The sequence below is a fragment of the Cokeromyces recurvatus genome, assembly GCF_025118155.1.
Source record: "Cokeromyces recurvatus strain NRRL 2243 chromosome Unknown BX663scaffold_29, whole genome shotgun sequence".
NCBI classification, from domain to species: domain Eukaryota; kingdom Fungi; phylum Mucoromycota; class Mucoromycetes; order Mucorales; family Mucoraceae; genus Cokeromyces; species Cokeromyces recurvatus.
Genome location: NW_026251415.1, coordinates 126,726 through 145,140, shown reverse-complemented (window position 1 = coordinate 145,140; position 18,415 = coordinate 126,726). Strand labels below are relative to the sequence as shown.

The 18,415-nt window shown below is 29.9% G+C and overlaps 4 protein-coding genes and 1 non-coding gene across 5 annotated transcripts; 2 read left to right on the top strand and 3 right to left on the bottom strand.

Moving 5' to 3' along the window:
- Nucleotides 1-2,042: 2,042 nt before the first annotated feature.
- Nucleotides 2,043-3,134, top strand: BX663DRAFT_545518 (P-loop containing nucleoside triphosphate hydrolase protein). Its single transcript, XM_051530930.1, has 4 exons — nt 2,043-2,254; nt 2,320-2,522; nt 2,594-2,745; nt 2,803-3,134. Exons 1-4 carry the CDS (start codon nt 2,126-2,128, stop codon nt 3,093-3,095), a joined length of 777 nt encoding a protein of 258 aa, XP_051379591.1. The 5' UTR covers nt 2,043-2,125; the 3' UTR covers nt 3,096-3,134.
- A 160-nt stretch (nt 3,135-3,294) lies between these two features.
- Nucleotides 3,295-6,498, top strand: BX663DRAFT_478170 (SPX domain-containing protein; the record flags this gene model as incomplete). The annotated part of the gene is made up of 5 exons (XM_051524296.1): nt 3,295-3,393; nt 3,510-4,968; nt 5,051-5,389; nt 5,485-6,254; nt 6,342-6,498. Exons 1-5 carry the CDS (start codon nt 3,332-3,334, stop codon nt 6,496-6,498), a joined length of 2,787 nt encoding a protein of 928 aa, XP_051379590.1. The 5' UTR covers nt 3,295-3,331.
- A 3,548-nt stretch (nt 6,499-10,046) lies between these two features.
- On the bottom strand, nt 10,047-10,119 carry BX663DRAFT_t116. Its single transcript has one exon. It is a non-coding gene; the product is annotated as a tRNA-Ala (tRNA).
- Nucleotides 10,120-11,472: 1,353 nt separating this feature from the next.
- Nucleotides 11,473-14,966, bottom strand: BX663DRAFT_440905 (chitin synthase-domain-containing protein; the record flags this gene model as incomplete). Its single annotated transcript, XM_051523424.1, has 3 exons — nt 11,473-13,729; nt 13,819-14,391; nt 14,455-14,966. The coding sequence occupies 3 exons, from the start codon at nt 14,964-14,966 to the stop codon at nt 11,473-11,475; spliced, it is 3,342 nt and encodes a 1,113-aa protein (XP_051379589.1).
- Nucleotides 14,967-15,774: 808 nt separating this feature from the next.
- On the bottom strand, nt 15,775-16,089 carry BX663DRAFT_520681 (uncharacterized protein). The gene has a single exon (XM_051529137.1). It carries the CDS (start codon nt 16,027-16,029, stop codon nt 15,835-15,837), a length of 195 nt encoding a protein of 64 aa, XP_051379588.1. The 5' UTR covers nt 16,030-16,089; the 3' UTR covers nt 15,775-15,834.
- Between the last annotated feature and the right edge of the window lie 2,326 nt (nt 16,090-18,415).

Here is an 18,415-nt window from a genome sequence, read left to right as displayed (position 1 = left end):
CATTATGTAAGAATATATTCAGTTCTACTATAGAGGACCTTCCTCGCTAGACTTCTAGACGCAATATCGAAAGTAATATCCAGAGAAAAAAAAAACAAGTCTAACTGTTTCATGATACTATAGCAGAAAAATACTTATGATCTATATCTATGAATGAAAAAAACTCTGGCTATAAGCATAAGTAGTATCATAAAAGATAAATTACATAACACAGGATAAACTATAAGCCTGGGCATATAATAAAAGACTTAAGATATCGCGTCAGTTATAAATATTTTATTTTTATAACGTTGATAAAGAAAATCATTATAACATGCAATAGATAATTCATATAAATCAGTAGCTTGAATCAACACAATGTATATCTGAATACTAACACTGTTTCACGACTTGTGTTCTTTTGACAGCTATTTTTAATTTCTTTGATTCAGGATCCATTAGTATAAATACAAGCAGTTGTGTAGACTGTCCTGGTTGTAAGATTTGTAACTTAATTCAATAAGATGAAATAGTCATAATAGAACATATAGTGCACTTGTATAGAAAAAAAAAATAATTAAGAAAAGTTCTACATTTAAAAATATATCTTCTTCTATCATTGTACTGTTGAATATAAATCATACTGAGGATAAACTAAGAATAATGCTAGTACACGTAATAATTGATTTCACTCAAAGTACATGTATTAGTTATAAAAATAAATATATAGAAACAAAAGACATGGATATATTTCTATAATGATTCTTAATGTTATAATAATTAAATTATTGTTCTTTTTTCTATCGTTATATTATATTATCAATTACGATTTGTTATATTTTTATCTTCATCCTTGTTCACAAAAGATATAAATTCTCTCACATTATTTACCTTTATTTGTAAATGAACATTTATCTCAATAAAACTAACAACAAGTCTCAACTTACTTTTTATCTTTTTTATTTTATTTTATTTTACTTGTAAACCTTAACAGTTACAATACACAAAAAGAAGCTTTATATAGTGCTGTGAAGTCTAGAAGACTAGCTAGTGGAATCGCCGAACGGACAGCACAAAAGTAGACAAAGATTGATAAAGACTGAAACATATTTGAAAGGCAAGCAAACAAAGCGAACAGGAAGACAGGTCAACTTGAAGAAGAGCACAAAATTCATTGGATCGACTTTTATGATGGACATCTTCAAGCTTGAGTGAATGATGCAGTTGCGTCTTTTATTGGGAAATTCGAAAATTTCACTTTAAAGAATTTTAGTGTTCAAGTTTTCTTGAAAAAAAAAAAAAAAAAAAAAAAAAAAAAAAAAAAAAAAAAAAAAAAAAAAAAAAACGAATGCAGTTTCTCATTCAAAAGAATAGCTTGTCATCTTGTAGCGAGAAACAATGAATTAAGATTCGCGAATCGAAAAGGCGTGGGTTGATATAAGGGAGTAAAAGGGATGTGAGCTTTCTTGGGAACTGTGTTTTAATAAACAAATCAGGATTTGACATCAACTTGAGACCACCCAGAGGTTAGTCAGAAAAGAGTGCACCAATTAAAATTACTATACATTCTACCAGAGCAATATCACACATTATCTTAGGAGCAATTAGCGCTAAATTCGTCGTAGCGATGGAGCTCAGGAACCCCCAAGTATCGAAAAAAATAAAAATTGATAATGTTAGTCGTAAAAGAAAGACTTCCACCAATTCAAGCTTAAGTGAAGCACATTCAACGACACGAGTGATTTAATCACGAGAATAACGGAGGCTTACAACTCTGTTCCTTTTAGTCATCTCAAAGCATTTGTTCAGCACTCTTCAGATACATTTGAAAAGTGTTTAAAGAATGAATCTATTCAAATATTTCAAAAATAATCATATAAAAAAAACCCCCCCACGCACACACACACACACACACACACACACACACACACCTTCTGAAAATTTAAACTACACTATCTGTCACTGTATACGTTAGCTTTCTATATTTGTTAACATAGAAGCAACAGAAGTACATTTGTACAACATTAAAATGTATATTACTACCACCACTTGAATAACAAATTTAATTACTTAGTTCAAAGGTAAAATAAAAATAGTTGTTTAATCAAAAGCTCATTGTGCATTAATATGAATAAAAGCAATATAAATGTTACAAGTAGGGGAGGAAAGAAACACATTTGTTGTATCTGCATTAGGTAGTGTCGGAACTGGCAAGTCTAGTTTATTGAATGCGATTACTGGTGAATATACTTTTGAAACTGGTGATGGAACTAATGTAAAATTATAGTAATAAAGAAAATATAAATATATCCCTTTTAAATAAAAATAAACAATGTATAGGCTACTACAAAAAGTATAAATGGAATTACAAAAGAATGGAAATTTGCACCTTCTTTAAAATACTGTCACTTAATTGATACTCCAGGATTAGTGGATTCGAATGTTCAAGATCGTCAAGTAATTCATGAAATGACAAAATATTTTAAATCTTTACAACATGGTGTAAGTGCTTTTTTTTTAGTTTTTAATATAAATGATATTAGGTAATTTATATATTTACAAATACATAAATAAATAAAAATCTAATAAGTACACCACCATCTATCAAATATAGACTTGATGCATATACACAAAATATGCTTATTTTATTTCATCAATTGCTTGGTAAAGATTTCTGGAATTTTGTTATAATTGTATTTACGCATGTTGATGAAGATTTAAGGGATGATTTAGAGGATAATATTGATGCTGTCATAGAAAGTCAAGGTTAGTAAAAGAAGAGTGATCTATAATTTGATATATAATAATAAACTATACATTTAGATGGATTTGTTTCAGAAATTAGAAGAATATATAAGCTTTCAAAGTCATTTCAACCATCTGTCATTTTTACTTCTACCCTAAATGTTAGGTCAAGTAGTTATACTCAGAGACATATTCGAGAATTATGTCATGCTGTTAGTATGTGTGAGGCCAGAAATAATGGAAAACGCTTCACGTGTAAATGGTTAAGACAAATATTGACAATTCCTAACGAAGAACAGAAATCCAATTTTATCAAAGAAAGTATCAAAGATGTTTGGTCTTCTATGTCAAATGCTTGTCAAATGCAATAATCATATCATGTTTAAAAACTACTAGCATGAAATAAACGGCAAAATCTTTTTTTTTTTTTTTTTTTTTTTTTTTTACCTAAAGTTTGGATAAGTTTCAATTTTTATTACAAAATGAAAAAAAAAGCTCCTTTAAAAGAATTAAATAAGCCTACAAAGTAAACTTTTTTTTTCTTTTTGTTATTATTTTTCATACGCATAGCATTCATATTTCCTTTGACTGAACGAAATTGAATAGAATGAAGTTTGCACATTCGCTTATACTAAACGCTGTACCGGAATGGTTGGATAAATATGTTGAGTAAAAGAAATAGAATAATGCAATTTTCATATTCAAAAAAAAAAAAAAAAAAAAAAAAAAAAAAAAAAAAATACTAATTATTTCTTTTTTATTATTATTATTATTATTATTTCAAGCTATGACCGACTTAAAAAAATTGTTTATCAAACTGAGCAAAAGAGAATCGATCAACAAAACTTTGATGCAAGAAGCCACCTACAAAAGATTGAAGAAGGTTTTCACGAAAAGAGGAACTTTAAATTTGATGAAGAAGGTGCAGCCACTGACGAAGATAACGGAATATATGTTAATATGGATAATGAATATTTTTTAAATGAGCTTGATATTCAACTACAAAAAGTTAGCAAGTTTTTTGTAGCTAAGAAAAAAGATTTTTTTGATGATGCAGATGAGCTCGAGGTTGAATTTCATACATTTAATATTCCTTTGCCAGATGAAACTCGGCAGCCTTTATTAGAAAGTATTTCAACTCAAACCGCATTAGAACGTCTTAATTCTGAACATAATAAAAGGAAAAAATCATCATCAGAAAGTGGGACAAAAGATTTACATGTTAACACCTTTTTTGCGCCTACATCTGATTTAGAAGCAGAAGCAGATGAAGATATGTCCTCAGGCCCATTATATAGTAGTAAAAACGCTGAAGCCAAATATAATACACCAAAAACTATACATAAGCATTCTAGCGTTATGTCAAGTAGTATCGAAGATAACAACCAAAATAATACGATCAATAAAAGAGCTTTTTCTCTATCTCCTTTAGTAGGGAGATTCTCAGCTGCACATGCTCCTTTACGGTCAAATACGATTAATTCCACTACTCTTCGTTCTCGTCGTGGCTCAAGGATCGAAAAAAGTCTTAGTGAGCATGGTGGTATGTCTAGTTATACTGAAGACATTATTAATACGCCTCCCACTCGTATTATGCAATCTATGGGATTTCGTCGTAGAAAAAATTCACATATATCTCTTTATCAACCTGATAATGTGAATGAGTTTAATCAATTCTATAACTTTCGAGTTCGATGCGCTGCTACGTATATTGCTTTAACAGAACTCAAATCATATGCTAATATCAACAGAACTGCTTTTGATAAAATCCTCAAAAAATGGGATAAAGTAACGGGTTACAATCTAAGGGAAAGCTACCTTACAAAAATAGTTAACAATGTAGAAGCATTTAGTGAAGATAATTCTGCTCAATTTGAACAAAGATTAGAGCATATTTTAAGTATGTACGCTGCAATATTCACTGTAGGAAATAAGCATAATGCCGAAGTAGAACTTAAAATGCATATGCGCGATCACATTCAGTTTGAGCGAACTACTGTATGGAAGGATTTGGTTGGCAAAGAAAGACAGACCTTGGATGCACATGCAACAGTACCTCAACGAAGAGTTCTTATTCCCATAATTCATATTTTCATCAATCGCCAAACAATATCAAACATCATAGGTTTTCTAATTAGTATTACTTCATACATTGTATTGATGTGCATTGATACTATGGGACATTATGAAGCAAGTAAATGTTTAGCGCTTCTGATATTTGCTGCTCTCATGTGGGCTTCTGAGGTAATGATATATATATATATATATATATATATGTGCAAGAATAGAATAAATATTCAAAAAGTAATATTTTTTCTAATTTTAGTGTATACCATTATTTGCTACAGCATTTTTAATTCCATTGATGATTGTACCTATGAAAATTATCCGAGATTCTAGCGGTAGTACTATAAGCGCTTCAAGCGCAGCAAAACTTGTCTTTTCACAAATGTTTAATGACACTATTATGATTTTAATTGGTGGTTTTGCTATCGCTGCTGCGCTCAGTAAACATGGTATTGCCAAAGCATTTGCTGCTACTGTTTTGAGCAAAGCTGGCTCTAAGCCTCGATGGGTTATTTTAGTTAATATGTATCTAGCCGCTTTTTTATGTATGTGGATTAGCAATGTGGCTACTCCAGTTTTATGTTTTTCTTTAGCAGAGGTATAAAAAAAAAAAAAAAAAAAAAAAAAAAAAAAAAAAAAGATCTTGATTTATATTAAAGCATTGTATAATTTATGTATTTATTTTTACGATAGCCTATTCTAAGGACCTTAAAGCCTAATTCTAAAGTTGCGCCCTGTTTAATTATGGGAATTGCTCTTGCAAGTTGTATTGGTGGACTTTTATCTCCAATCTCATCACCTCAAAATATTATTACAATTAATTTAATGAACCCAAGCCCTAGTTGGGGTATTTGGTTTGTAGGTGCAATTCCATGTGGTTTTATTACTATTTTAACAACTTGGATACTTTTGCTTCTTTATTTTCGTCCTGATTTTGATACGCCTTATTTAAATGTTATCAAATCTCAACATTTTTCCCGACCTTCTTTATCACAGATTTGGGTTTGTCTAGTTAGTTTAGCTACTATTGCTCTTTGGTGTGCAGAATCTGCTTTGAATGACTTTTGGGGAGATAATGGTGTAATTGGTGCTATTCCATTTGTTTTATTATTTGGAACCAAAATGCTCAACAAAAATGATTTAAATAACTTTTTATGGTCTGTTATTATTCTTGCGCAAGGTGGAATGGCTTTAGGGTATGCAGTTAATAGCTCAGGTCTTTTGGATGTAATTGGTCATCAGATTGCTGGCAATGTTAATAATCTTTCTGCTCTTTCTATTACATTTATTTTTGGTATGCTAGTCTTGGTGTTTTCTACTTTTGTCAGCCATACAGTTGCAGCCTTGATTATTTTACCTATTGTTAGCGAGGTTGGTCAGCATCTTCCTGTTCCACGTCCTAATTTAATGGTTATGACTACGGGTCTAGTCTGTTCTGTTGCAATGGGCCTTCCCGTATCTGGGTAAGTTATTGAAAGCCGGTTTTTGTTTCTTTCTTTCTTTCTTTTTTTGCAAAGTAACGTATTATTAATTTATTGTTCCTCTTTTAGTTTCCCTAATATGAATGCTATTATGCTTGAAGATCCTACAGGAAAACCTTATTTAAAAATTAAAGATTTTATATTAATTGGCATTCCCTCATCCCTTGTTGCTGCTGTTATTACAATTTGTCTTAGCTACGGTATCATTAGTAGTATAGGTTATTAATCATTTTGTATACTATACCATTTTTTTTAGTCTAACTTTATAAAATAAATTATCCTTTTTTATGCTTTAATGTGTTATGTTGAATTGAAATATTAAAAAAAAAAAAAAAAAAAAAAAAAAAAAAAAAATACTATCTACATTTTAATACTTCCAACTTATATAATGGGTCTGATAAAAAAAATTAATAAAAATTTTAAACAGTACTGTTATCTTTTAAGAAGTGTCTTTTATGTATTTGTAAAGCTGTTTATCCTTCATTTTGTTGTAATAATATTTTACGTTAAAGTATACACATGTATATAAATTTATCCAGTCTAATTTAATGTTTTCAGTATTCAAATCAATACGATTAAATTCTATTTTATTTCCGTGTATTTTTTTTTTTTTAATTTTTTTAAATTTTTTCTCGCAGTGAGCATGTAGCAATGAAATGTTCTATATTGACCCAGCCAGCTATAAAGGCATTATAAGAATAAGGATTCTTCTAATTCATGTAGAATGGTGCAAAGGGTAGGCCAGAGAATAAACCAGCTAAGACAATCAGAGTTACGACGGGGTTTACGCCGTGGAAGCATACTGAAAAGGGACGATATTGGGTCATCAATTGTGAGAGGGAAATACAAGTGTTTGTGAATGTGTAAACATTCAAAAACATGATGACAGCCCCAGTTTTGAAAAATGATGAGAAACACAATTATCAAATATAACTTCAATTTGTACCCGATCAAAAAGATTTGTGAGAACGCCAAGTAAGGCAGGACAGAGGTGGGATTGCAGTACTCTCCAAATATATGATCGATTAACAGTATTATATGCTGATTGGATATCCAGAAAGGCCAGTGTATGAAAGCGTTTATGTTTACATCAGAGAATAGAACAAATTTCAATATGACATTGAATTTGATCAAGAGAAGCTACGAGATTCACGGAATCCAACCTGAGCAATATTGAGAATAGGACTTTGAGCTAACAGACTAGGATATAGACATTTTTCGAACAATTTACGAAAAATAGAAGTCAAGCTAATTACCTGGATCACTTTTAAAGCCTTTCTTATGAATCGGTACCACCTGTACTATTCGCCATGATAAAGGTATACAAGATCATTACCGGCACATAAGAAACAAATGCAAAAGCTAAGGAACAATAACAGGAGCTAAGTGTAATAGCATTTCCGTCTGTATGCCATCAGCACCAAGAGCTTTTTTTTTTCAAGGTAATTGCTGCAAGGTATCAGTCATTTGTTCACACGAAAAAGGATGCAGATCCAGGTTAAAAGGAGGATCATTAGTCGGAAACAAGTTATTATCAGTATTTGGAATGGGTGAAGATATTACAGAAAGAAGTAGTCACGCAAAAATATCCTCTATATGATCAGCCATAACATCAGCTTGGGCACGATTAATACCAGGATCTGGTGAAAATATAGGCTTGATGGATCGATTTTTTCGGATTCTACTGAGTCGTGTAATTGCTTTAGTATACTCACCGTTAGCCATTTTTTCACAAAACTGTCGTCACATTTCCCTTCGTCATTGGTTTATTAATTGTTGTAGTAAAGCATCCGTTTCTTGATATTTTAGCCAGTATTTAAGACAGTTCATTCCAGATGTTTTTCTCCATTTTTTATAATAGTGTCATGAGCTGACTTATAATGTCATGTTTCTTGATTAAACATGCGGATCATAAAATTATTCAAGGAATTCTATCTAAATTCTCCTGGAACTCTCTTGATCCACTTCATCACATAATATCAAATACATAACACTTCATATTTTTTGAGATTTATATCAACAAAACTAAACATTTTTTTTTCTTTTAAATACATTTAGTTTTTTGTTATTTGTTCTTTAGTTATAAGTATTTTTGTCATTTTTGTCAAAATATCCGGGTCGTTTTTCTGCCTACTGTGCTTTAACTATTTGGAAAGAATAAAAAAAAAGGTATATATCCAATATGAAAAGTTCTCATTAATAGACTATATACTTAATAGTTCCTAAAAAGTAAGACGAAATGGCGCTTGCAGGTGAAAATCACTAGTATGGACATAAGGAGATGCGTTCCACAGGATTGCTTCATGACATTATACTATATTTCCGATTTGAATATACACAATAATAAACATACCTAATAAAGCTAACATAATAAAAGTTAAGTAAAAAAAAAATATTATAATCATCGATAATTTTAATGGCAATATCAGTAACATAAAAAAGCAGAAGATGGCTGGTACAAAGAGAATACTGTTGTTGTATCTGAAGAAGTATCATATCAATAGTAATACATAATTCTCTTTAGCATCAAACTCATGGTAACTGAATCAAAGGAAAGCAAGATTAAATTATAACTAATAGATAAAGAAAAAAGCCTAAGTTTCAAGATCATATTATAAATAGAATATCTAAAACCAAGGCTTCAATCAATCATATATAAAGAACATCTTCTTCTGTTGGATTTAGATATGGCACTAAATCATCGTACTATCTACTATTTGTGGAAGAAATAGATTTTAATCCCAACAAGCTTGGTTTACATAATATAAATAATGCTACTATACACAAACCCGAAGAAGTCGTGACAATGGGCATACTGCTTTGTTTCTACTACTGTACTCGCCTTTTTTAAATCCCATTGAAGAGTGTTGGTCAAAGATTAAGGGATACGTGCGTAAATCACCTTTTTTAAAAACGAAATGGTTGCTGATAGAATTGAAGAGACAGTCAAGAAAATTACACCTGAAGACTGTCAACGTTAGATCCATCACTCACGAAGATTATTTACAAAGTGTATGAATATGGAAAGAATATAACTTCAATAATTACTAAATTTACTTTTGTTATGCTAAAAATTGTCTACTGAATAAAAAAAAATTCTATTGAATTCAAAAAATCACTGTATGATAAATTCTATATAAAGACAACAACAGTTAAATAGAGCTAGAAGTTGTCTCAAAGAAATACTTTTCTTTCGGAAAAAGAATAATGATGTTTCATAAGAGACGACCATTTAATATATATGAATATATAAAAAAAAAAAATTTTTTTTCTTAAATACTTTTTTTTTTTCTTTACTAAATAAATACATAATGTTGACTATAAAGTTTATACAAGATTTATATGAAGCAGCTGAACTTTTTTTCTTTTTGATTTGTCAAAGTGCGATAACATTTTGAGTTAAATAGAAATAAAGTGACAAGAATATAAGAAATATATCGATGTATAGTGGCACATTATTGGATAATAGCATTAAGTATGAATAACAATAATAACAGAACGACATAGATACAGGTTTGCTGATAACAAATAGACACATTTTTTGATTGTTGCATTTTTACTACCTAAAAAATAATCGCTAATTCTATTCTATGTATTAATCAAAAGAAAGAATTCTTTTTCGTCTGCAAAAGAACAATTATGAAGTTGTGTTTTTTTTTCTTTGCAATTTTCTTCCCTAACCATCAACACCAAAATAGTTACTGATACAGATGTTAGATCAGACAAAAGAAATTTAGTGAAAAAATTAGGTTATATTTCCCAAAATAACAAAAATGGAGAAACCGGGGTTTGAACCCGGGGCCTTTCGCATGCAAAGCGAATGTGATAGCCACTACACCATTTCCCCTTGAGTTTCAAGAATTTTTTTAGCTCATATTTGTATTTTATTTTAAATTTAAACCCCGCTGACCAATCAAAATACGTTGGTTTTTTGCGTCATCATTTTTCTTTTCTGTTATTAAATTGGCTGCATAAAGTTTTTTTTTTTTTTTTTTTTTTTTTTTTTTCATACTTCACTTCAACATTATGCAATTATGTATTAAAAATTAGAGACATTTCTCATCTCTTTCCGTATTCTTATTAAATTTTATCATACTCCCATTTAGTGTAATTTTTTTTTAGGTGAAATACTATACCAGTTTTGCTTTTTATTTATCCATTGCCTTTTTTTTTTTTTTTTTCTTCATCTATTTTAAAAGACCTAAGATTATCAGTAAGATAAAGAAAAAAAAAGATGCTGACAAACTTAAATTCGTACATGTAGTGATGTGCTCCCTTGTTTATAATAATCATATTAAGGATGTAAACTCTGTATGTAGTAGTATATATTCGTTTATATATAGTATTACACTTAAGATGAAGGTAATACGCAGAACAGTTTTGGCTTTTTTTATATCACTTTCAAAACAGGCTATATTTGTTGTGACAGAAGTAGACTACCAACAACACCTTCGTTTTAAAATGACTTTTTTTTTGTTATACAATATAGGAAGCATAATCTATTTATTTTTACTTCAGAGGTAGACGATATAATGTAATACGATAGAGCTTATACATTTTTGAATTATATCAAAGCTATAGACTAAATTTAACACAATCTAAAACTTATAATGCATCACCTCCTCATTAAAAGTCACTACCTCACACAATTTCTAATTAACTATCAAAAATGCAATCCAAAGTGGTCTGACAGTACTATGAAGTTTAGGGCTTTTAGTTACCTAAACAAAGAAAGTAAAAAATTGGTAGTCCTTGCTACCAGGGATTTTCGAAAAAAAAAAAAAAGACTTGGAAATCAAAATTTGTTTTCTTATCTTTCATTATGATTTTTATTTTTTTATTTCTTTTCGATATGAGCATTAATATTTAAAGTGGTCATAACCAGCGATCACTATATACATTTTAAATATGTGATCCATTTTCTACTGGTATATATTGCCTCAATATAATTAATAAAAAAAAAAAAGAAGTTATGTTACAAACTATGTTTAGTATCCTCCATCTAAACTAATATGAAGAGATAACTAATAACTGAGAGTGCCAGCTAATATAGTTATTTTTACTCTACTTCTAGTATGCATTTATGTATAATATATTACTTTGATGAAGATAGAATATTTTGACATTTAAATAACAAGTATTATAAGGCAAACAGATAAAATAAATAAAAGGGAGTATTTTATATACTGTATTATTTACATTATTTACATATATCATTAATCATTTTTTTTTTTTCAAATTTATATACTGGTGATGTAAGTTGCTGTTCATCTTCAAACTGGGAATATCTATGATGAGGTGCAGGATCAGCCCAATTATTATCATTTGCATTTTGTTGAATCCAGCCAAGTGTATGGTTCTCTATCTCATTTTCATTGTTATTATTGGAATTTAAAACTTCCTCTATATTGAAATTAGTGTTGTCCGCAGGAGACACCGGCTTATAAGTTAATTCAACTTGGTCATGAATATCTCTAATTGGTGTAGATGATTCGCCTTTGTTAAAGTATCTATTCATAGTATGCTCTACCTGTGTGAGTGGTACATTGGCAGTTCCATTAGATATATCACTGTATCTTCTTATAGTTCCATCATCGAATATTTCATTTTCTTTATATACATCAACACTTAAATGACGTTCCGCGAATTTTGGTATAGGCATATTATTTTCATATGCAATCTTGGTACGTCTTTCTATTTCATATTCGTTCCATTTTTTCATAACAAAAATGCTGCTATCAAACTTTCCACCCTCATCACCATGCCCTTTATCCTTTTTAACACCCTCAACTTTACGAGTATCACCCCAAGAAAAATCATCGAAATGCCAGTAAGCATATGTAGGAAGTACAAAATTCCAAACGGGTAAACTGACTAAATAGATTAGCATCCATCCAATGTAAACAAACTTACGACTTGTCATTGCAATTAATACAGCAGGTAAACCTAAAATTAATGCAAGTAAAATCAAAGGCAGAGTAGCAGGAGGACCAATAATAGAGATAATAACTACATAGAGTGTAAAAGAAATAGCAGCAGGTAAAGCTAATGTACCGACTAGTTCCATAAAGACAACAAATTGCATAGAAAAACAAAATGTGCCACATAGATCGTTAACAAGTAATAATTCAAATAAGTTGTGAATAGTCGAGTTAATCCAACGACGACGTTGAGATAATAAGACTTTAAAAGTATCAGGCACTATAGTCTTGCAAACAGCTTGAGGTATAAACATCATTTTACGATTAGGGAAAGTACGCAACATGAGTGTTGTTAAATAACGATCTTCACCAAGCAATAATAAATTCTTCCTATGCAATGTATCAACTATATTCTCAGAATAATGCTCAACGATGTCAGGGTTCGCAAGAATAGGGACCCAGTAACCATTAGGACCCTTAGGAGCTTTAATACGGTACATACAGAAACAACCAGGCAAACAAGTTACGCCGCCAAAAATAGATTCGAATGCCTTTGCTTGATGATGTGAAATGTAGTATTCAAAGACTTGAATCATACTAACCCAACTCTTTGTTTTATTTGCAATTTTAGTTTCACCACAGAGACCAGAGATCTCTGGATCTTTAACAGCAGCTGAAATTAATCTTGAAAGGGCATCAGGATATAGTTTCGTATCTGCATCTACCATCAGACAAAGTTCAAAATTATCTGCAGGTACGCCAGTAATACGCCAGATAGCGTTGAAGAACTCATATTCCATTCTCGTCATACGTTCATCAAATATCACTTTTTGTAAGAATTGCATAAGAATAATCTGGGAATCTCTTTTTCCACGATTACCAGGCTTGGGTGCATCAGCTTCTTCAGGCGAACCACATTTAACAATCGTAATCATAGGGACTCGTTGTTGTTGGTCAGGAGGTACAGTCTCATGATTATACTTATAAAAGCCAGCGTAGACTTTAGCATAATTATTTCTTTTTGATCCATCTGCAATAGCAATATAAGGTTGGGCTTCAACTTCGTCAGCAGGAACAATCAAATCACGCATCATGCCAATGCAAATATCGGGAGTGGACCTACTTTCACCACTACCTGTAATTAGGCCATCACAAACGACTAACAATAATGTATGGCTCTTTGGATAATCACTAACGGCAATTGAATCTAACGTTGTGCGTATACCATCTTCACCTTCTGAATAACAGGTAACAAGGCAAATAGTATAAACAAGAGGATAGTTAAATGGCATATAATCAAGTGGTGGTTTAGGAATCACATAAGGTGAAAGAGGAAAAGGGCATGGAGGATTACTACAGGTAAAGTTATTCATATTAGTAGAATCTATGCTTCTACCATCCCAAGAAAAAGATGTAACACCACGGGTGAGATAATTATTATTACCAGAAAATGATGTTGTTGATCCACGATGACTAGGTACATTCAAATAGGAAGGAGATGAGCCGGAAATAATTGAGTCTGTTCTACTAGAATTACTATATATGTATATGGAATTAGTATAAAGAAAAAAATTTCGTTCAGTAAAAGTGTATATAATGTATATAATGTATATATGTATATTTACATTTTCCAAGCGGGTATAGATTGTTTATCAAAATTAAATCGATTCGGTCCATATTCAACAGGAGTGAATCTAGAAGTACTAGGGAAAAATAATGTACGTTTATGAGGCACTGTATATTGAGTTGGTTGAGGGATGTTAGTGACTGGGCCGTGCGTATTAATATTACGTGTCCAGTTTTCAATTTGCTCTTGTCGTTTCATCCTTGCTGAATACGATTTTTCCTCATTAAAATTTCCTAGTCTCCATGACAAAAACCATCCAAAAATGACAGCTAATACGAATTTGGTAATAATGACACCTAAAATAACAACAAGCGAAATATACAGAACAATTTGCGAAAACATACAACCAACTGAAATTGTGTCAATTTGCCCAACACGAATAGTCTGAGCTAAACATTCAGCCTCGTCTTGCCATGATATATCAGATCCATTATTTGATCGAATTATGTATGTCATATCCTTTCCTGCAAAACTGTCCATATCATTTAAAATTCGATCTACTAATCCACCAGACGGTACTTTATAATAATTTAGAGGTAAAGATTTTAATAAGATGAGATTCAATACGTGCCTATAAAGTCGATTTGGTTAGCATAAATTAGACAGTGAATATATATATATATATATATATTACCCATTATATATCATAAGATGACTTGTAGTATTAACATCATTATAATCATAATATACTTTGGCTCTTTTATCGTAAGTTCCGTCTTTGTCAGGGACACCTTTAGTAGCAAAAATGTTTAATAATTCAGTAGATGTTGCGCCTGCATGGCAATTAGTTCTGTTTGTAAAAAGTGATACTGACGGTGGAAGAGTATTATTAGGATTAAACAGTTCACAAGGAAAATAATTTGGCTGTTCTCCTTGAAGAGGAATGAAAATATTATCGCATGCAGAAATTTTTTTAGGAAATAAAAATGAAGCATCCATGCTATTCCCATTGATGGGAGGATAGAGTATATTAGTATCATTTCCACTGCCATCTAAAGAAGGATGACCATCCCAATCAGCAAGCATATATGCCCAACCATCGATGATTAAATAACCAGGAGGTACAGCATTACCATGAATTGATGTGGGTGCGGGTGGACAAGCAGTTTGATTAAAGCCAAACGTCAAAAAACCAACAAAACCCATAATAATAATAATAACACCAACAAGCCCCACTTTTTCTCTCCAAGCAGTTTGAGCAGGCCCATGAGGGATACCTAGAGTACACATATATCAATGTATTTTAAATATATGATATTATGAAAGAAGCATAATCTGGCTCTTTTTTTTTTTTTTTTTTTGTTTTTCTTTGGTTGTTTGTTTGTTACCTGCATACTTCAATATTTGAGGTGGAATACAACAAGTTAATAAATAACAATATGACATCCAAGGGCCTGGCAACTTGTCCCAAATAGTTTCCTTTCTCTCTTCTTGTACATATATAAAGTCATCTTCATTTATTTGTTTTTTTTCCCAACCTAATACACTTTTCCCTGGATATAAACCGATTGATTTTGTTGTAGTTTTTCCATTAAGCATATGAGGTGTGTTTCCAGTTCGACTAGGTTCAATTGTATCAGTAGGTGCTTGACCAGCGGCTTGTCTATAATGGTATTGTCTATGATTAGGATCAATTCGTTGTCTTTCAGGACGTACAAATGATTTTGCACGTTTAATAGATTGTCTAATAAAGGGTTGTGCATCAGAGGCCATTGGTGCTTCTTCAGGATTAGATATTGATAATGATCGATTTAAATTTGGCTTATACAATTGTATATTATCATTTGATAGCCGCATAATTAATAATATCAAATTTGGTAATAACAAAAAAAAAAGATTTAAAAAAGAAAAATAAATTATAAAAGATCAATGAAAAATAAAATAAATAAAATAAAGCTATGTACAACTTTCTCACTTTCCTTTTTTTTTCTTTTTGATATTTTTTTTTGTATGCCGCACTTTTCTAATCAAGGAAAAAAGAGAAAGGAATATAAAAGTGGTATTAGATAAAACATCAAAAGGAAAAAAGAAAAAAGAAAAGTTTTATAGAATATATCCAAGATACTAACAACAACAACAAAAAAAAAGGCGGCGATAAGCAAGCACTCAAAAATAACATCGGCATTTGAAAACAAATATATGAAAATATAATATTTTCTTGCCAGTAATTAACATAAAACTTGATGAATAAAGCGATTTTCTTGTGCATATAATATTTTTTCTTTTCGCCTTTATCATAAATAAGAGTTATTATCAAGTCTCGTAAATAGATAAGAATCAACAAAGAAAGTTACCCAAAGCATCATATTTATAGCATTAAGAAAATGAAATCATCGTTAATAACGTCACTATGTTATATAACTCAGCTAATTATTGTCATCTAGCTTGATCCGTGCACACATAAAAAATTAAGCATCACTTAAAACAGCATCGCAACAAGATTTTATACATAAAGTAAAAATTATAGTTCATACTGTATTCTTAGTTTTTTTTATATACTAAATGTGTATGTGTGTGTATAGGGAAAGATCTTTATATTGTATATCGGTATTAACTCCTCCACTTTTATAAAATAGCCCAGGCACAGAAAAAACAATTTCCACCAACTTTTTTTTCTTTTTTTCTTTTTTTTTTTTTACTTTGTTTTGTTTTAGCTTAAATTATTATCAACCCTAATAGAGTATCAATTTCTTTTCTTTTGTGTCTTAGTTATTTTGTCTACTCTTTATTCATAATATATTAAGTAATTTTGTTTATCATCATTACTATCATACAAAATACCTTAAATACAATTTATTGTTTTGAACTAAAAAATTCAAATTCTGCATAATTTTTTTTTTTTTTTTTTTTTTTTTTTTTTTTTTTTAAGATTTAAAGTTTTATTTTAATGATAAGTACACACATTTATTTTAAAAGATAAGGAAGATTTGTTAAACGAGGTAGGAGAAGAACAAATTGAGACTCAAGGGGATAATAGTCTCTTCATTTTGGAAGACATAATCATTTACAACAAATATATAGATTTCATATGTCCAAAAAGTAAAGTATAATAAATGAGTAATAGAAATAAGTAATCAAGAGTTGTATTTAACTGCAAGTATAGAAAGAGAGTTTTACAGTAAACATGATAATATAACACAATAATAATTTATTTATTTCGTCTATGAGAAGACATAGACTACAGGTAAAGCTTATGCACAGATATGTATTGCCCTCTACGAATTGTATACGATTGGCTTAAAAAAAACAATAAATTGAGATTCTGCGAAACAAAAAGTCAATTAGAAATACAGATTCAATTTTAAAGAAAAGATAATATGAATACTTAGTTGGGGCATACCAAGGTTTTCCTTCTGTGGTTGGAAATCAAATATTAGAATATACAAGTATTCTGTCTATATTTTTTTGAAAAAAAAAATTGAAAAGCACAATGTATAGCTGTATTATAACGATTTGAAGTTAAAACATCAATACTTTTTTCAAGTCATATTCTGTCTTTATGGTATGATTAACATAGGAATGAGACGGCTAGTAGCACGTTTAAGATAATCAATAAAGCTGAGAAGTCTGTAGAAATAGTTACTGATTACTAATTTAATCTATTTCGAGTCGTACATACATTATTCATACTATATACGGTGAATAGCATATGCATAAAAATTAATATTTCGTTCGCTATAGAAGATGGTCAACTGAATTGAGTCATATAGCCTCCGATCTATTGTTTAATAAAATAAAATAAAAAAATAATAAAAAAAAAACTGAATAGCAGAATTACTACTAATATTGAGAATAAGATTGTACTTCTTTTATGTTATTTGACTATTTTATATACAATATTAATAACTTACTGGTTATTGTAATCATATAATACACTTTATTTAATAAAATCATCAAATGAATTTTAAATTATTTATATATATATACTTCTTCATGATATATGTAGAATTAGAGTTGTAGTAATACATTTCATTAATGATAATAATTACAAATATAAGTTATTCGTTATAATTAAATAACTTTTATGATTTAAAAAATATCATATACATAAGCAACTTACTGTTTAGAAATTATAGAATAAATAAGATAATTGAATTTTGAATTCTAAATTATTATTTAGCTTGATGGCTTTTCTTCTTCTTTATACATTTTATTATGATTTGTATTTTTTTTTTAAAAAAATATATTTAAAAGTATATCATATAAATTCTCTTGGTACAATTATAGAAGAAGAAGAAGAGGAAAAAAAAAAAAAAGAGAGAGTCAGGTATCCTGTTAATACAAGAGTAAACTTTTTTATATTATTCTTGTAAAATACTTGTAAAATAAACTAAGTTTTTCTTTTTCATTGATAGAATAAACAAGATACTAATTAAGCCTACATTAATAAACAAAGCGCCACTAAAAGCCAAAATAGCAAAATTTAAGGGCAAGCTTTTCTAACAAGAACGAAAATTGTAGTTGAAAGGATCAATAATTTTAACTCAATGAAAAAGTACCCCCTTTATGGTTACTAGAAATGGAGAAGTTAGTGCATATTATTATAGGAGAAGCTGGAAAGCAAAAAATATGCAAGGTATGCGCTCATTGACGTT

What these genes read in the sequence shown, in the direction of transcription:
- BX663DRAFT_545518 (XM_051530930.1), top strand. Translation starts at nt 2,126, where the DNA reads ATGTTACAAGTAGGGGAGGAAAGAAACACATTTGTTGTATCTGCATTA. An exon ending in AAACTGGTGATGGAACTAAT is followed by an intron (nt 2,255 to 2,319) that starts GTAAAATTATAG and finishes AACAATGTATAG; the next exon opens with GCTACTACAAAAAGTATAAA. An exon ending in TGCTGTCATAGAAAGTCAAG is followed by an intron (nt 2,746 to 2,802) that starts GTTAGTAAAAGA and finishes CTATACATTTAG; the next exon opens with ATGGATTTGTTTCAGAAATT.
- BX663DRAFT_520681 (XM_051529137.1), bottom strand. Translation starts at nt 16,029, where the DNA reads ATGCACAAGAAAATCGCTTTATTCATCAAGTTTTATGTTAATTACTGG.